General features: G+C 46.3%; 1 protein-coding gene and 1 long non-coding RNA gene across 13 annotated transcripts in view; both read right to left on the bottom strand.

Annotated features, from left to right (window-relative positions):
* Positions 1–4,419, bottom strand: part of LOC138104177 (uncharacterized) — a 37,022-nt gene extending 32,603 nt beyond the window's left edge. For 10 of the 11 annotated variants that reach the window (XR_011147963.1, XR_011147964.1, XR_011147971.1 and 7 more), the window contains exon 1: positions 4,322–4,419. This is a non-coding gene — a long non-coding RNA (uncharacterized lncRNA). Of the gene's footprint in view, positions 1–1,960; positions 2,023–4,321 lie in introns of those variants that run through there. The other variant, XR_011147970.1, reaches the window with a different exon arrangement.
* Positions 4,420–5,339: 920 nt separating this feature from the next.
* The window catches only part of TMTC1 (transmembrane O-mannosyltransferase targeting cadherins 1), a 138,645-nt gene continuing 127,761 nt past the window's right edge, over positions 5,340–16,223 (bottom strand). For both annotated transcript variants that reach the window (XM_069003062.1, XM_069003061.1), the window contains 6 exons: positions 14,299–14,434; positions 13,376–13,520; positions 13,116–13,253; positions 12,604–12,726; positions 11,348–11,425; positions 5,340–10,621 (listed from right to left, as the gene is read on the bottom strand). In XM_069003062.1, the coding sequence (XP_068859163.1) occupies positions 10,481–10,621; positions 11,348–11,425; positions 12,604–12,726; positions 13,116–13,253; positions 13,376–13,520; positions 14,299–14,434 (761 nt within the window). In that variant the 3' untranslated portion in view covers positions 5,340–10,480. The remainder of the gene's footprint in view (positions 10,622–11,347; positions 11,426–12,603; positions 12,727–13,115; positions 13,254–13,375; positions 13,521–14,298; positions 14,435–16,223) is intronic.

Below are 16,223 nucleotides of genomic sequence, written 5' to 3' on the forward strand. Positions count from 1 at the left end.
GCCCTGGGATCTGGGGCTGGCTTTCAGTACCAGGACTTTCAGCCAGGCTGGTTTCACATTGGCAACGCAGAGGATTCCCTGACCTCCAGCTGCAAAGGCTGGATGTTCTCATCTGCTATCCATCAAGCCACTGTTCATACCTGGGAAGCACAGAGCTGCCAGGAGATGTGCCAGCAAATTTCATTGCTGCCAGCTCCGTAGAGGGAAAAGGATAGTTTATCCTTCACCTTGGGACTCACAGAGCCTCCATGCCATTTTGGACCTTGAAACATCAAGCTCAGCTTTGGTTACCTGCAGTCTGGGATCCTAAAAGACATGTGAGAAGCCTTAAAAGCAATGGGAACTGATTGCCAGATATTTTTGGCCCCATAAATCCTTCTAATTTTGTTATCGGTGCATTTAAGGAGATAAGCAGAGGCCTACATCCAAGAGCTTTATGATTATTTTAGGCAGCTACATGGAGCTTAAATTAACACTAGGCAAGTGTATGCCCATTACGGTTTTTCTGCATATTTTATAAGCAATATAATGTCACAGTTAAACTCAGTGCAATCAGCTCCAGCAGAGTTTCCATTCAGCATTTCTTTTAGCAATTTAGTAGATAGACCCACTATCAGGGCAGTTACCCAATGAACAGATGAGCAGTAGATCCCATCTTCAGCAAACCAGATCTTTAGTGAAGGCGTTTACCCTCCTCTAGGGATGCAGCAAGTGCTCTACTGCAGGGTGGGACAAAAAAAGTCCAGCTGCTGAATTACTGTTTAATTATTGAATTACCACCACACTATTTCACCCATGCAGCCTCTGGAGATGGCAAGTCCAGGCAGCCTGGCAGGCACACACTTTGCTGTGGCTGTTTGCCCCTGAAGCGTGGCCTCAAGCATTTTGAATCAAGGTATCCAGGGTTCACCATGAGCCTTTGCCTCAGTGCTTTCGAGTAAATTAAGATTTATTTTTTTTCCCACTCAGGGAAAAGCTTACTTTCATTTTCTAATCACTTCCAGCCATAAGTAACAGACCCAGTAATGGCACAGCTCAGCCTTAATCCCAGGAGGCTATTTACTGGAAATGGAAAGTTCCCATGCTTCCCAGCAAAGTCTGACACCAAGATTGCCCGGCAATGCAAATGCTGCAGTAATGGGAACTCAGGGACAGCACTGACAGTGTAGCAGTGGAGAGTAAAAGCACTGACTAGTTTTGCCTGGAATGAAGAAACAAGGAGGTGCCTCATTGCAAAGGTTAATCTTGCACATTGAAATTTTTATACCATAGCAACTTTCTCATTATTCAGCATTAGTCCTCAAAAAGGATCCTCAAGTTGGGCAAGAAACAGATGTGAAGATGACTGGTCTGCAATTACAATATAATGTATTATAAAAGAGGCCCCTTATATCATTGTCCCTGCCCATTAAGAAGTCTTTAGCAAGGCCTGTGAAGCTGGTCTTGCATTTAAAGTAGAGAAGCCAACATGACTACTAAGAATGATGGGACAGTTGCCAGGAATCACCAGTGCTTCTCCTCCTGCCTCAGAAATGCTCCTCTGGATGCCTGCTTAAGTGAGCAGGGTCTTTTAAAGACAAAACCATTTCTAATTAGTGGCTGAGACACTTAAAAGAACCACAGTTGCATGGAGATTTCCACACCCTGGACCAGACTTGGAAAGCTGTGCAAAAAGGACTTTCCTCTCCTGAGTGACCAGCATTCAGTGATTCAAGGATGAAAAAGAGATGTGGTCTGCCTCTCCTCCCCTTTGCCAGAGAGGAGGGCAGCACACTGCAACACAGACCTGCCAGGGCAGCCCTCCAGGCTCCAACTGTCTGCCAACAATTAATCTCAGCTGCAGAGCCTCCTCTGGGCTCTCCGGGTCAGTGGGACAAACTCCACACTTCAGGCTACATCGGAGACATGAGAAAATAATGTTTTTCAGTGAGACAAGACCCCACATGCTCAAATGCATTACCTCAGGCTCTTCTGGCAGGTAGGGAATTAATGAGACAAATCCCAGGTGCCACAGCTTTCCTGACTCCAGTCTGAGCTCCAAGCTGAAGGCAATTATATGGAGATAAATGAAAACACAGAGAAATTGCAATTCTTTTTAAGAAGCTGATGTGTGCAAAGCTGGAGGTCTCCTGTGAGGTACTTTCATGATGTGCGTGCACAGCCATAAAAAAAAACAAATTTAGATTTCATCCAGTAGCCTAATTATTCTTAATGAAATGCAACTGGGATTTACAAAATTAAGAAGTGCAACAGGTTGTAATGACCTCACCAGACTACTCAAAGCTTCTTTTTAAAAGCTTCCATGCTTTAAGTGCCCTGGGGTACTTAACCTGTGCCAGTAAAGTCATCATGAAAGATGTTGTCTCTGAACTGAGCTGGCCCAGCCCCCAGCCTTGGCTTTGGTCTGAAACACACCCCAAGGAGACACAGCTTTCTTACATCGCTTTTGGCACCAGCCATGCCTTAGTAATATGGACAGTGAGCATGGGGAAAGTTTGACTTGGGGACAGCTGGCTCTGATTAAGGCTTAGGTGCTTCACTGAACTGTGCAGTTTCAGATAAACACGTGGTAATCCCCAATTTATGTTTTCTAGGGAAAATGCCTCCAGTCCTCACCCAGCAGGGACTGACAGACACAGTGACAGGCCTGGCAGACCCCACACAGGATGGGGGAGCAAGGGGAGTGCTGCTCTCCTGGGCCAGCCCAGAACTCAGCCATCGCAGCCAGGATCACACAGAAAGAAGTGATCTCAAATACCTGGGACACAAAGAAAAAAGACGAGAACTGCGACTTCTCCTATCAACCAGAGGTTTGCTTCTCCAGGCTGGGGGCTCTGGGACAGGGGTTGTATCAGGTCTCTGGCTCCTTTGCTGAGAAGAGGACAGCACCTCTTCCTCCACTCCTTTCAGCTGGCCTGTGTCTGCACCAGCTAAAAATCGCTCTGTTCATCTGTCTGATGTGTTTCTCATGCCAATAGGAGGGGTCCCCTGCCTCTCCCAAGCCAAGGCTGGGATAAGATCTCAGTCCCCAGACGTGCAAACATAAGCAATACAATGCTCATGATTTAGGAGATACTCATACTGTGTTTGCTCTGGTGAGAGCCTGGAATAATTCACTTGAGTCACCACGAGACTGAATCCAAAATGACACCATTCCAGCCCTCCTTAACTTTGGAGCTCATACCCTCTGTGTAGGCTTGAAGGTGATGCTATTTGATTAAGGTTGACAGGCAATAGAAAGCTCACCAGTTTCTCACACCACCTTATCAGAGTGCCAGTGCACCGAGGAGCCCACATCATCCTCCTCTACCCAGACCACCAAGCACTCCATGACCTCAGCAGTAACCAGTGGGACTCACCCCACAAGGTTGTGGGGAACAACTCCTCCAGCACTCCAGGCTGTAGAGGGGCTCAGCTGCCCTGTTCAGACCAACCTCTCAGAGCACTTGACCACTGCAAAACTCAGGCACAATTTTCTAAGCCACTGACCTGGACCAAACTCTCCCTATATCCCTTGGTGCTGACTGGCTTTTCCAGCAAGAGACTGTGGTGATTATTGCTATAGCAGCAAGTCCACTAGTGAAGCAGAAAATAAACAGACTTTATCAAGGTGGTAAATGATAGAGAAAACACCATTCCCTTAGGTGGTGAGAGAAATGACATTAGCAGCAGCAGAAGGACCAGCATCATACTGGAGCAGGGTGGGAGGAATGGCAGCTAGCTGGTTACCCCATCTCTTGCCTCAGCAGGACAGATGTTTCGAGCTTCTTATTCATTACCAGAGCAAATTACTCTGAACATCATCATTCTCCTGCCTGGCTTGAACCACTTCACAACCTGTCTAGTGCTTATTTCCCTCTCTTGCCTAAAAGCATCCCTAGGACATACATTTTCATATAGGTGTAGGAACAGGCCAGACAGGGAGTTATGAATACATTAACCACTGCAGAAGGATATACAAGAAGGGTTTGACCTGGTGCCCTAGGGAGAACAGTTATCAAACTCAGCAGGACCAAGCTGTTTGTTTTTCTTGAACAGCCAAGGGACCACTGGGCAGCCTGCACAGGGAATGTGTCACTTGCCATAGCAGCCAAGGAGGGCTGTAGTGAGCAGCACCCACACAGAGAAGGTATGAAAGGCTTCCAGTCCCAGCACAGCTACAGCAAGGGCAGCCCAAAAATCACTCACCAGGGCAAGCACACCAAGCCCTGGCACAATCTGTGATAACTGACTGGCTACTTTCACTTGTTTGGTACCTCAGGAGAGCAGGTGACAGCGATGCTCGCTGCCGTAGCCCCCACAGACCACGCACAGGACTCACCACACAGATGAAGAAGGGTCACAAACAGAGAGAAGGCCTGCTCCCACCAGAGCCTGGGAAAAGTGACCACTGCTGGAGCCCAGACTATACTCTGCATCTCACAGGAGGAACAACTTACCTCCCACCTAACCTTTCCCTTTAATCAGCCCCAATCAGTTTCAGCAGCTGAGGCTGCAGAGCTGCAACACAGGGGGGTTTGGAGGCTCTCCAATCATGTCTCACTGGGAGTTCCTGCCTCCCTGGGCTCTCCTGTTTGTAGTTTGCTGCCCGTTTTCATGGTCAGCAGCAGGATCTAATGTCCCCCCTCATCACTGCCAGCGGACCTGAGGTGCCTCAGGCCTTGCAGGGACCTACGTGGGCACTGGGTGGAAGACTCATTGTTGGGATCTGGGAGAATGTCAGGGTGTGCAGCCTGACTTCAGAGTGTGCAATTCCCCTTCTTGCTACAGAGCCTTTTGCACACACCAGGGCGGCAGGAAACACCATGGCATGTGTTCAGGGCTTTTGATTCTCTTCCAGGTCCATTTTCAACAGAGGTGTTTATCACCATCACTATCCCCTGAGTAAACTCAAACCCTAGAAGCATGCAGGAGCGTCTAGGAATGTGTGCCAGGAAGAAGGGATTTACAACAAAATTCGTTTCTTTTTAACCTCTATTTTTTTCTCTTTGCACTCTGTGGACTTGTTTGATGCATTCCTGACAAGAGGCATAAAGCCTGACATAAAGAGCTTATGTCAGTTTAACATGTCCAGTCATCAAGACTGTGTGAGCACCACATCACCAGCCCACATCTTTTCTCATGCTCAGGCTCCAAAAAATGCCTGTTTGAATATTTTTATATGTCCAGACTCAAGCACATATGCTGCATAGTTGCTCCTACATGACCAATAACCTGGACTTCAAGGGAAGTAAAATAAAATATAAGTCAAGTGGAGTAAGAAACTTTGGCCCTTCCACCTCCAGAAGAACTTGTTCATGGCTGGTCCTAAAGAAAGAGAACAAAACCAGGCACAGCACTTACTTTTCTTACTTTTTATATAAAATAGACATTTACATACATTTTCTTCTGCAAAGACTTCGAGCATAACTCCTTTATGTGAAATCTAGCCATAAATCCCACAGTGAAAAAAGCAAAGACTTTGCAAATTCCTGCATCACTGACACACATCCAGCTGCTGCTAAGAATGAATTTATTTTTAAAATATTTCTAATCCACGGGCTGTTTCCTTGTGGGTTTGTTTTTGTTTGTTTTTTTTCTTTTTTAAAAAGATATGCACAGCAAATTTTAAAAAAGTAGGTACAGAAATAAGAACTATGTGAACAACAGGCAATGCAAACAACTCCTGCATGAGAGGAACACGCAGCATGACATCCACTTCAGGCAGAGATTTCTACTGTAATACAGCTGTAGAAACCATAACTTTTACAGAGGATACCACTGGGGATATTTTCTAGAAGAAAACATTTTCAGCAAGTCAGTACAAACATGGCAATGAACTTTTGCACAAAGTTATCAAGGTTACCTGAAGCAACTTTGCCACATTAAAACACCAGTGAATGCCAAGCGCTGTTTTTTTTTCTTTTTCTTGTCTTTTCTTTTTTTTTTTTTGCTTTTGCTGCTGGGTTAAATGTACATGAAAGCAAAATGGTGCATTTTGAAATTGCTGCAAGAGACTGAAGCTTCGGCAAAAAGCCTTCTAAGGGCTAATTTTTTTGAAATCTTGTGCATAATTGCATATATGAAAGATAGAAATTGAGCACTTGGTCAACTTAATCACATAAAGATTGAAGAGACTTAAGCATACACCAGCTTCAGTTTCACTGAGCTGGAGGACAGGTGGGGCAAAAGACCATATAAGGTTATTCTAAATTGCTGAATTAATAAATTAGACTGACAATTATCTTCTTTCACCAAATATTGTACACCATATCTGGCCAGATACATACACAGTTTCTTTAACTGTGGAGAAGCTTTCATAGTTTTTAGATCATTTTAGGGGTGTCCAGCCTCCCCTGCAAGTTAGGCTCTTTCTTTTGGATTTTTTTTACTTACATTTCTTTCTACCCACATGCATGCATGGACAGCCCCCTGTCCTCCTCAAGATCTCTGGAATGAAGGCCATTTGCACTGCTGCATTCAATTACTGTTTGGCCAAAACAAATTGCCTGCACATTTGTAGGAAAATCTAGTCCAAGGAGTCCATGAGAGAAAGAAAATGTCCCCCACTGCATCATTTATCCTGGGGGGTAGAAAAGGGCTGGAAGCAAAGAATGCTGGAATTTAAATAAGCAACAAAATAAAATCCATCAGCTGCAAATATTATTCATGGGGAAAGGAGAAAGCAGCACAATTATTATGTTTCTCATTTAGGATTAAAATGCACAGTGATTACATGAGAGTCCTAACCAGCTTTCCATTAATTCTCTGCTTTAATATTACTGAGCAGTGAGGTTTAGCCAATGCAACTTGCAGAGAGCATGAACTCTCCCCCACCAAACAGATCTTCAGCCATTTATTAATTTGCAATCTCTGCTAACCATGCTGAGCACTGGAGTTGGCAGAAAACAATGTATTTATAACTCATTATTTTAGAAGCTGCGCAAATGCTAGAGGAAGAGAACATTCCCTATGATTAATTAAGATAATATAAAGTTATCCCAAGGTAAGTTGCTCGATTTATCTTTCACAATAGCATTCCATTTTGGTGGAGGTAACCCATTTCACATCACACTCCATTCTATTTTGCCTGCAGTAAACCTTTGACATGATTTATGCCCTGAACAAACACAGGGTTTCAGCATGGGTGCCAACAGAACAGGCAGTCAGCTCAGAACTTCACAAGGGTTTAACTGCCTTGGTAGCCCATGGTCTGAGCCATTCTCCAAATCTGCTGCCAGTTTGCAGACTGTCATCCTGCATAGATGGGGTATAAAGTGCTGGTTCAGGAATGTGGGGCTCATTATTGAGCTCTCCTCTCTCCAAAACTACCATAAACCCAGCTCTAAAATGTGGAGAGCTGGCCTTTTGGCCTAGAAATGTAAACTGGTTCAACTGGCATTAAAATCCCTGGATATGCTGTCTGCCCAATTCAGGCAAGTGGATTTGCCTTGCCTTCCAACCAAACCCCCTCCCTTACTGGGAGCATCGTCTCATCTTCCTCCATTTTCTGCAAGTGAGACAGTGTTGCACAAATGGTAATCAGTCCTTCTCCAGGATCTGGGAGGGGGGAATCCAAAGCCATATTATACTTCTACACATACACCAATTTTAGGAGGTCAAGATGGCTTTGATCAGGTTTTAGGACAAGGAGGAGACAAGAATTTCTACCAGGTCTCTCAGGAAAGACAAACTAAGATTTAAGCTGAAGTTAAAAAACATAAAACTAAGTCTTCCCCCTCATGAAGCATTGCTATAAAAAATACAACTTCTGTATTTGAAAAAATAGGTTCCATTGGCCACAATTTTAAGCCACACACTGCAGTGAGGCCTGTAGAATATATAGTATTTATTTAATATATCTTTATGAGGCAGTTTATAGTTGATACATATTTTTAAAGGAGGCATATCTCTCCCCACACTACCCCCCAAGCTTCAGCTGGCTGTTAGAGCACTCTGCAGATGCCTCCTCCCTGGGGGGCTTTGCATGGTACCACTGTCAGGGCTGGCTGCACCAAACTCTGCTCTGCCAGCCCCCAATGCACTGCACCACAGCCAGCCTGGGCACATGGGGCTTTGGAGAAGCTGCCCCGAAGGGAGGCTCACCCTGGGGACAGGCAGAGAGCTTTCTGGCCCAGGTACCTCTGAATATCCCAGCAAGGAGCCATCTACAACCTTGCAGTGCATGACAGGGAACTGACTGCTGTCAGAGGCCATTGCAACTTTGGTTTCCCCATCCCATGAGACTGTGCTGGCATGATCCCATCTCCATCTCCTGGCCAGCCCAGGGCTCTGCAAAGCTACTCTGTACATGGTGTCCAGCAGAGCACCTGCAGTGGGGACCTGCAGAAATGTCAGTTCAGCCAGTCCACAGCCACAACAGTCGTGTGGAAAAAAAAGAGAGGGTTGCTGACCCAACCCCAGGAGCTCAAACCTGCCCCCAGCCCCGTAAAGTAAAGTAGGCTGCTCGGGCTGGGGGCAGAAAATTCACCAGCAAAACAACTTGCTTATTCTGATCCCAGTGCTCCCCTGGGAAGCTGGTTTGGAGGGAGAGAGCTCAAACACCTGTGGTGCCACCTCTTCCCTCCAGCAGTCTCTCCCTCCCACCTCTGCCCAGCTGTAGGCACTGGCCGGTGTCCTTGGCCAGTGGGTACCAGTCCCACCTGGTCTCAGTGGGTGCACAGCCATGGCTCTGGCATTAGCCCTGGCAGGGCAACGACTGCACCTGGACTCCAAAGGCAGTTGGAGTCACATCAATAATTCCTCAGCAATTTGACCACCACCAGCAGCAAGACACAAGGCTTTTCAAATGAAACCAGCAATCCACCAGAACATGGCTGAACCATCCCACTGAGAGAATCTGGAGTGTGCTGAGGTGCCATGGCCAGCTAAATCTGGGCAGCACAGGGGTGCCTGCCACACAGGCTTTTCCTGACAGATGTGTTTTAAGGCATTGCACACCTAATCTAAACTGTCCTTTACTAATAATGCCAAACCCTGGGCTGCTCTTCTGCAGGGTCTGGCCACACTCAAGCTCAAACAAAAGAACTTTTCCAGCAGTTTACTGCTGCAGGAGGAGGAAACTGATGACCTACCCTGATGTCCAAACCCAAAGGCACGAAGCAGGATCCCACTAACGCTCCCTGTGAACTGGTGCAAACCCCAGTGGAAGCAGCAGAAGTGCTGCTATTGCATGGCCATTGTGGCCCCATGTGCTCTGCAGCCACTTGCCTTAGAATCACTAGAGGGAATTATTCCAGCACGCCTTGTTGGTACTCCCTTTTTCTAACTTCAGACAATATGAGTCACAACGCCCAGCCATGTGGCCAGCTGTGAAGGATACTGCCCAATTCATATAAAACAGAGAAAATATATTAATTATTTGATTATTATAAGTTAAATAAATAAAGTTCAAAAATAAAAGCCCCAGTTCTGAAGAGAATTTGTTTTCCCACCTCAGTATTTAAAAATATAGATTTATGACTGATCAGGTATAGGTCATTTTCTGTATCTCTTAGGGGAGTGGTGAGAACACTTAGACCAAGTATTTTGTCAGTGTTATCACCATGATAAATGGACTTTGTCCTGCACACCCATAAAAGAGCCTCCTTCATACCTTTCCAGGCTAGGAAATGTTCCCTAATCTCTCAGTGGCTTTACTTTACCTCCTATATTGATTAGATAGGTTGTTTGTTTTCCATACTGGGGGCTGAGCTGGAGGACAAGTAATCCTAGAGCTTCCCATTGCCTTTGGATGCTTCAACTTTTTTCAGAGTAATAATTACTTGGCCTGGAGGGAGAGGGCAAAGGGTAAACCCATATGATATTTGACAAAAGTGACATCATGAACCTGAATTACTAAAAAATTACTGTCTAATGAGTAAAACATTCAGGCTAGGTTTTCCCTCAAAGGATCATCTGTCCTACTTGTAGAATCATCCTTCCAGGGTGATATTTAAATAGTTTCCCCTTTCTTTAGAACAACTTTCAAGTCACATTTAGAGCTGTAAAAGTGGCCACCATTTCCTCAGCATCAACCCCTTGGAACCTTTTTTATGTGACCATTATGACCATCTTTCTGTCTGCAGCACTTGCAATGAAGCCCATCAGTGGTGCTCTACATGGATGAGGTCAGCCTGTGTGGAGTAACAGGAGGTGCTACTTCACCCCTGCTGCAATGGATGAGTGCTTTGTCTCCATGTTTTCCCTGGTGACAGCCAAGATATTGAAGGTACATGTCCCACCCACACTCCCGGTGTGACTAAAATGGGTTGAGCCTAGACATAAATCTTGATTAAAGGAAGGTTTTCATTCATGCTCCAGCATGTCCCACAGGAGCTGAGCGTCTCCTGTAACTTTGGTCGAACCTAAGCACGCATTCAAAGTTTGCCTTCCATAATTCTGAATCCTATCAAAGTTCTTTCAGCATCAGTTTGAGCAACAGGCTTCCACCACACTTTTTTCCAAGGGGCATGAGTGTCTTTCTGCTGGTGACTGATTGCTATGTCTGGTCTTTCTCCTGGGCTTCTTGAAACCGTTTCTCCAAGCGATCCAGTTTGGCCAGATTCTCCTTCAGCAGCTTGCTGTTTGGAACCAGTTGTAAGGCTTTCTCATAGTAGTCACGGGCAGTGATGTAGCTCCCCTACAAAGAAAATGAGTGGTAGATCTCATTCACATTCCACACACAAAGTCCATTCTGAGGGTAAGGTGAGAAGCATAATACAGGGGAAACAGAGTTTAAAAAACTTGACATTGTTGGGTTACAAAAGTAATACTTCTTTATTAAATAGATCACCAAGTGCTGTTAGCCTAAATTTGATGAAACTCACACGGCAAGAAATAGATTTACATTTTTCTGTTATGTTGCACCAGAAGAGTTAATTACTCAGCAGCAGGATAGCTTAAGGACATCACACAATGTGACTCCTTAAGACCCAAATCATAATGATATGCTAAAGTATTCAAAAGAATAAGCAACCACAGGGTAGGCTGTCTATTTCCATAATTTCATGCCAGTATTCTGCATTAGACATCTTTATTAAATTAATTAGGTAGAGAAGAACCTTAAAAGTCGACTCACGGTGACATTTTTCTAAGGTAGGTCAACAACTGAAGCAGAAAAGCTTTAGAGAGGAGCAGGTTGTTCCTTGCAGCCTGCACTCTTAAAATATGAGATTTGCTTTACCAAGCGCCCTGGTTAGGAATTCTAGCTGGGGTGGAGAGACTTCCCTCCTTTTTGGATAAAATATGTCAAGGGCACTTGTTGTTCACAAATATGCAGCTCTTGGCAATCTGAAACCAATTTAGCTTTTTGTCCTGAGTAGTAGGCTCTGCACCTGGCTGCTTAGGAAAACCAAACCTGTCGTACCTTGATGTGCTCGATGCCTCCCATATTCATCCAGGCCTGTGCTTGGTCTGGGTTGAGCTCCACTGCCCGTTTATAGCTCTACAGAAACATGACACATTTCTAGGTTAAGAGTCTGACTCTTCAAACAAAACCAATGCTGGAGGGGAAAGAGAAACGCAGTTTCCTCTCCTGAAGCCATTCAGAATGTAATTCAAATTCCTCTTACATACAATGCACAAAGTGAATTTCAGTTTCTCTGCAGCAGAGGCATATAATGTACTGCTTCATGGCTCAGTTCATCTCCCAGTTTTTCCCTGCCAATGTGTGTTTTTCCTGTACTGTGAAAGGAGCCACACCTGCAACCCTGTCCCTGCCCCCTGCACCACTGGGGTCTCCTGCACATCAGGGTCATTTCCTTAGGCAGTGCCAAACACAGTGCCTGCCAACTACAAGCCATGTGGTTGCTCTTTATCTGCAAGGCTTTAATTTGGAGCTGGCAACAGACTGTGGTAGAGCCACTTGTGTGGAGGTTTCACAAGGACCTGAGGGCAGTGCTTTCCCTCCCCACTGACACTGAGTGTGTGAGAAGAAGCAATAAGGACCTTCTGGGCTCTGCCAAACAGCACTTTTTTTACATTGTCACAACAGGAAAGGATTTTCAAATCAGGATTAAACATTTCTAGGGATATTGAGAATATTCAGAGCAGCCAAAATAATATTTTCTGAATCAGAGAATAATGGAATGGTTTGGGTTGGGAGGGACTTTAAAGATTATCTAGTTCCAGCTCCCCTCCTACAGGCAGTGACACCTTCCACTAGACCAGGTTGCTTCTGTACTATTATTAATGCTAACATAATTTCTGAGCTACCAAGCATCCTGCTCCACAGGACAAGCCAACCTCTCAGTTATTGGCTTCTGAGGCGAGATATAACAACATGGTGAGCCCTCACAGGTCCCCAAGCTTCCACCTGAGCCACCTGGAGCTGGTCACTGACAGCAAGAGTGGCTGGGGCCGGATGGAGCAAGGGTCAATCCCACCATAATTCTGCACTTAACTTCTCAGAGCAGAGAGTGGCATTTCCATACAGGAATGAGGAGAAAAGTTGCAATTAGGTCTGGTAAAGTTAGCTGCCTCATAGCTTTCTCTGTACCAGTGATGCACTCTGAGCTCCTAAGGCCAACAGCCAGGGTGTATGCACCAGGGACTTTCACACACCGTGAGCAAACTCCATCTTTTAGCCTATAAAACTACCGGTAGGTCTTAGAGCAATCATACCTCAAAAGCCTTGTCAAGGAGATTCTGTTCTCGTAGCTGGTTTCCTTTAGTGAAAAAGAGCTCTGATATGACTTTTGGATCCTTTGGTTTTAGCTGAAGCGCTTTTTCTATAGCTTCAAGTGCCTGTGAAAAAGCAAGAGGACATTATGTGCCTTCCATTCAGTGCCTTCCCAGTTCTCATTCTTTCCTCACCACTATGGACTCCCAGCATAAGAGTCGTCTTCCTCCTTCCCTTGTTTGCCCCACATCATTAACACACAGGGAAATGAGAGTTTTAAATGCCTGGGGCTGACGGGCAGCAGGCCTGACAGCAGCAGGAGGTGTAAGTGATAAGAAAACCACACTCCTCCTCTTCAGTCTTAGTATGTAGATAAACTGAAGGTTTTAGTGAAGAAATAATCTACTGGATGTGCACTGAGGCATGTGACATGTCTCCAGAGAGATGGACTGTAAAATTCAACCTGACCTCTGCGTGTGAGCCCTTGGGACAAGGGTATCCCATGCCATGGTACCTTGGCATAGAGCTCCTGCTTGCTGTAGATGGCTGACAGAAGGCGGTAGCACTCCAGACACTCTGCATCCTCATTAAGGATATGGTTCGTCATCTTTTCAGCTTCCTTCGTCCGCCCCATCATCGCCAAAACCTGAGCCTGGAACAGAGCCATGTAATAAAGAGTTATGATCTTGAAAAGCTCAGCCCTCTGTCATACACTGGGCTGCACCCAGTGGCTGCTGCTCCTGTGTCGTGGCCCTGCCCTGGCCCCACACTCACCAGTGCCAGTCGGATGTCCTTGTTGGAAGGCTGCAGCGCTGCCGCTTCCCTGTAAACCTGCAGCGCTTCTTCGTATCGCCCCGTGTTGTAATACAGAGCCCCCAGCGGGGACAGGATCTCAGCCTTCCGGGATACCTTCAGAGCCCTGGAGTTTGGGAAAAAGGGATGCTTCAAGGTGGTGAACAAAGTGGAAGAGTGAGGTGGGCTTGTGCTGGGATGGAGAACCAAAGCTCTGCACCATCCCAACCCGGGAAGCACGAATTTCAAGTCCTGGGGAGGGATGAGTGTGCCCACAGCAGTAATCCTTCTGGCCACCTGACCTGAGAAGGGGGAAGAGACACCTCCAAAGTGCTCGTAAGCCTGCAGCAGGCATGGGGATGGTTGACAGTGATGAAACCTGGGGAATGTGAGCACAAATCTATATGCCAAAAAGAAGGCAAAAATACCTCCACCCAGTCCATCCTGCTGCATACCAGGAGTCAGAGCCTGCCTGCTGGCACATTGCTGGGAAGGGCCAGAGTTCCTAATGGTGCCAAGGGTTTGGTGCTGAGCTGTGCAGCAGTTATGGCTGTTACTGGTGCAGCAACCACAGAGCAGCTTCAGGCAGGGTAGGAGTTGTGGTAATACAACCTGCCCATGCTACTGAGAAACCTCTGACTGTCATCAGAGCACCCCCCCAGCCAAAAGCAGCAGTGTCCATCCTGGGGGCTTGGGAATAGTCCAGGGAAATCAACACTGCCTGAGCCCATGCTACCTTTCCAAGCACTCCCCAAAAATAGCCAAATCTACTTTCAAACAGATGAAGAATGAAGGGAGGAAACCTCACACATGCAGTGACACATCCGTGTATCAGAAGCTCTTTAGCAGAGACAAGCCATACAGGGGCAGGAGGAAACCCTCTGTCTCCCACCCCAAATCCTCACCTCTTGTACCACACTTCAGCCTCTTTGTTCTGCCCCAGGGAGCGGTGAAGCCTGCCCAGGTTCACCATGGCCACGTGGTGAGCGGGGCTCAGGAGGATGGCCTGTCTGTAGTGGGACATGGCTTGCTCAGGAGACCCTGGAGAGGAGAACAGCCATTAAACTGGTGCATCAGAAAAACCCTGTCTCAAACTCAGCATGCAGTAATGCTCTGGTTTTCTTTCACCTACTTCTCTATGCATGGGAAACATTTTGAGAAAGAAATCCTGACTCAGCCTTTTGAACATAAGCATAAGAGAAACTGCTGTCCAAACTAAGATTTAGGCCCCAATATTCAGACAGTCCTGAGAAATAGATTTTCTAGGGGTGGGTTTTTGCAAGTTGAGGATACAGTCACAAGAAGATGACTCCTGACTGAAAGCACCCTCTGATCTTGCAGAAGCGGGGACAAAACCCCTGTGCTAAGGACAGAGCCCACCTCAGAGAAGGGGCTGGGGCACATGTGCCATCTCCTGGTGGAGCATCCTTTCACCCTGGCCCACTGGAGAAATGGACAATGAAGTATGGAGAACAAGCCACCCAGTATTCCCCACACCACCACCAGAACTGCAAATAGTTTCAGCTCTCTCCAAACAGAGACTACTCTCTCCCCCTCTGCTGTGTTGCTCTGAGCTCCAGCTCAGTCTCTGTGTATTGCTCAACAGGACTGGGAGTAGCTGCCAGGGACCAGCTAATTCCCACTCAGGGCAATAAATCCCAGAGCAGAGGTGTCCAGGTGCCTATCTTGGAGCACGTAGGCACCATCTCTGTGCTGCACAGGAGCCATTGGGTGGCACTGCTTCGCTGTGTGAAAATGTGCAAGGTCCTGCAGCCCATGACATCACCGAGCACCACAACAAAATACAAGCAAAAAGAGAGGTGCAAGATCACCACCCCAATGCCTAAAGTTCTACTTTCAATACCATATTTTTATTTAGCTAAATAATGGTAAAAGTATAAAGTTCCAGCATTTCAGCAGTGCAAATATTGCGTTTTTAATCCCAGGGCTCATTTAATTGGTTTGCAAACTCCTGACCAGATAATCTCCTGATGAAAACCAATATTCAAAGAGCTTTGTCTGCCAACAAAGCTTTTCAGTGTTGGCATTTTTTAAACCAATTCACTTCACAATGTATTTAATTCCATTTCGAGCTGGAAAACAGATCTCAAAAACAGCCATTGAACATGCTGCTGTGGGAATTTTCTTTCCACAGTTTTTCAGATCTAGTTCGGTTTTTCTGAGGCCATCTATGCAACTTAAAAGTTACACAGACACATCTCAGCATGTCCTTTACAGGAGAGAGGAGGAACATCTGTGGAGAGATTTAGAAGTGTTTAAGATTCACCCAAGGCTGAGGACATGTTGTTCAAGGTACAACTTTTCCAAAACATCCAGCAGCAGCCTCGATCTTTCCCCACCACTGAGCAGGCAGATGTTTTTGAAAATTGTATCTACAAAACATCCTGGGAAGCAGCTGGGCACACACCTCAGTCCCTCAGCCAGCCGGCGCTTCCCCTGCTCAACACACAGGGGTAATGTGCATCGTTAAGGGTGACACGGAGTGTCTGTGACCACTGCAGAGCTGTCTGGAGTTGTGGCTCCCCAGAGCCGACACTTGCTGGAGGCTTGTTGCACAAAACCCTGCAAGTTAATTGGCGTGGTGCTTCACAGCATCTCCCTGTGCCGCCGGCAAAGAGCGCAGCCGGTGACAGGCTCACCACCAGCCGCTTCCTCCACGCCTTGTCACGTCTCTAGGAGGGTTATTGACACATCATGCCCCAAGTAGCAAAAGTCAGTGGGTTTTTTTCCAGTTGTTTGTGTGGAGGGAAGCATAGGAGTAAACCAGGAAACAATAGTTTTGACTTTGGCAGGGTACACAAGTGCAAAA

The sequence above is a fragment of the Aphelocoma coerulescens genome, chromosome 1A (assembly GCF_041296385.1).
Source record: "Aphelocoma coerulescens isolate FSJ_1873_10779 chromosome 1A, UR_Acoe_1.0, whole genome shotgun sequence".
Classification (NCBI taxonomy): domain Eukaryota; kingdom Metazoa; phylum Chordata; class Aves; order Passeriformes; family Corvidae; genus Aphelocoma; species Aphelocoma coerulescens.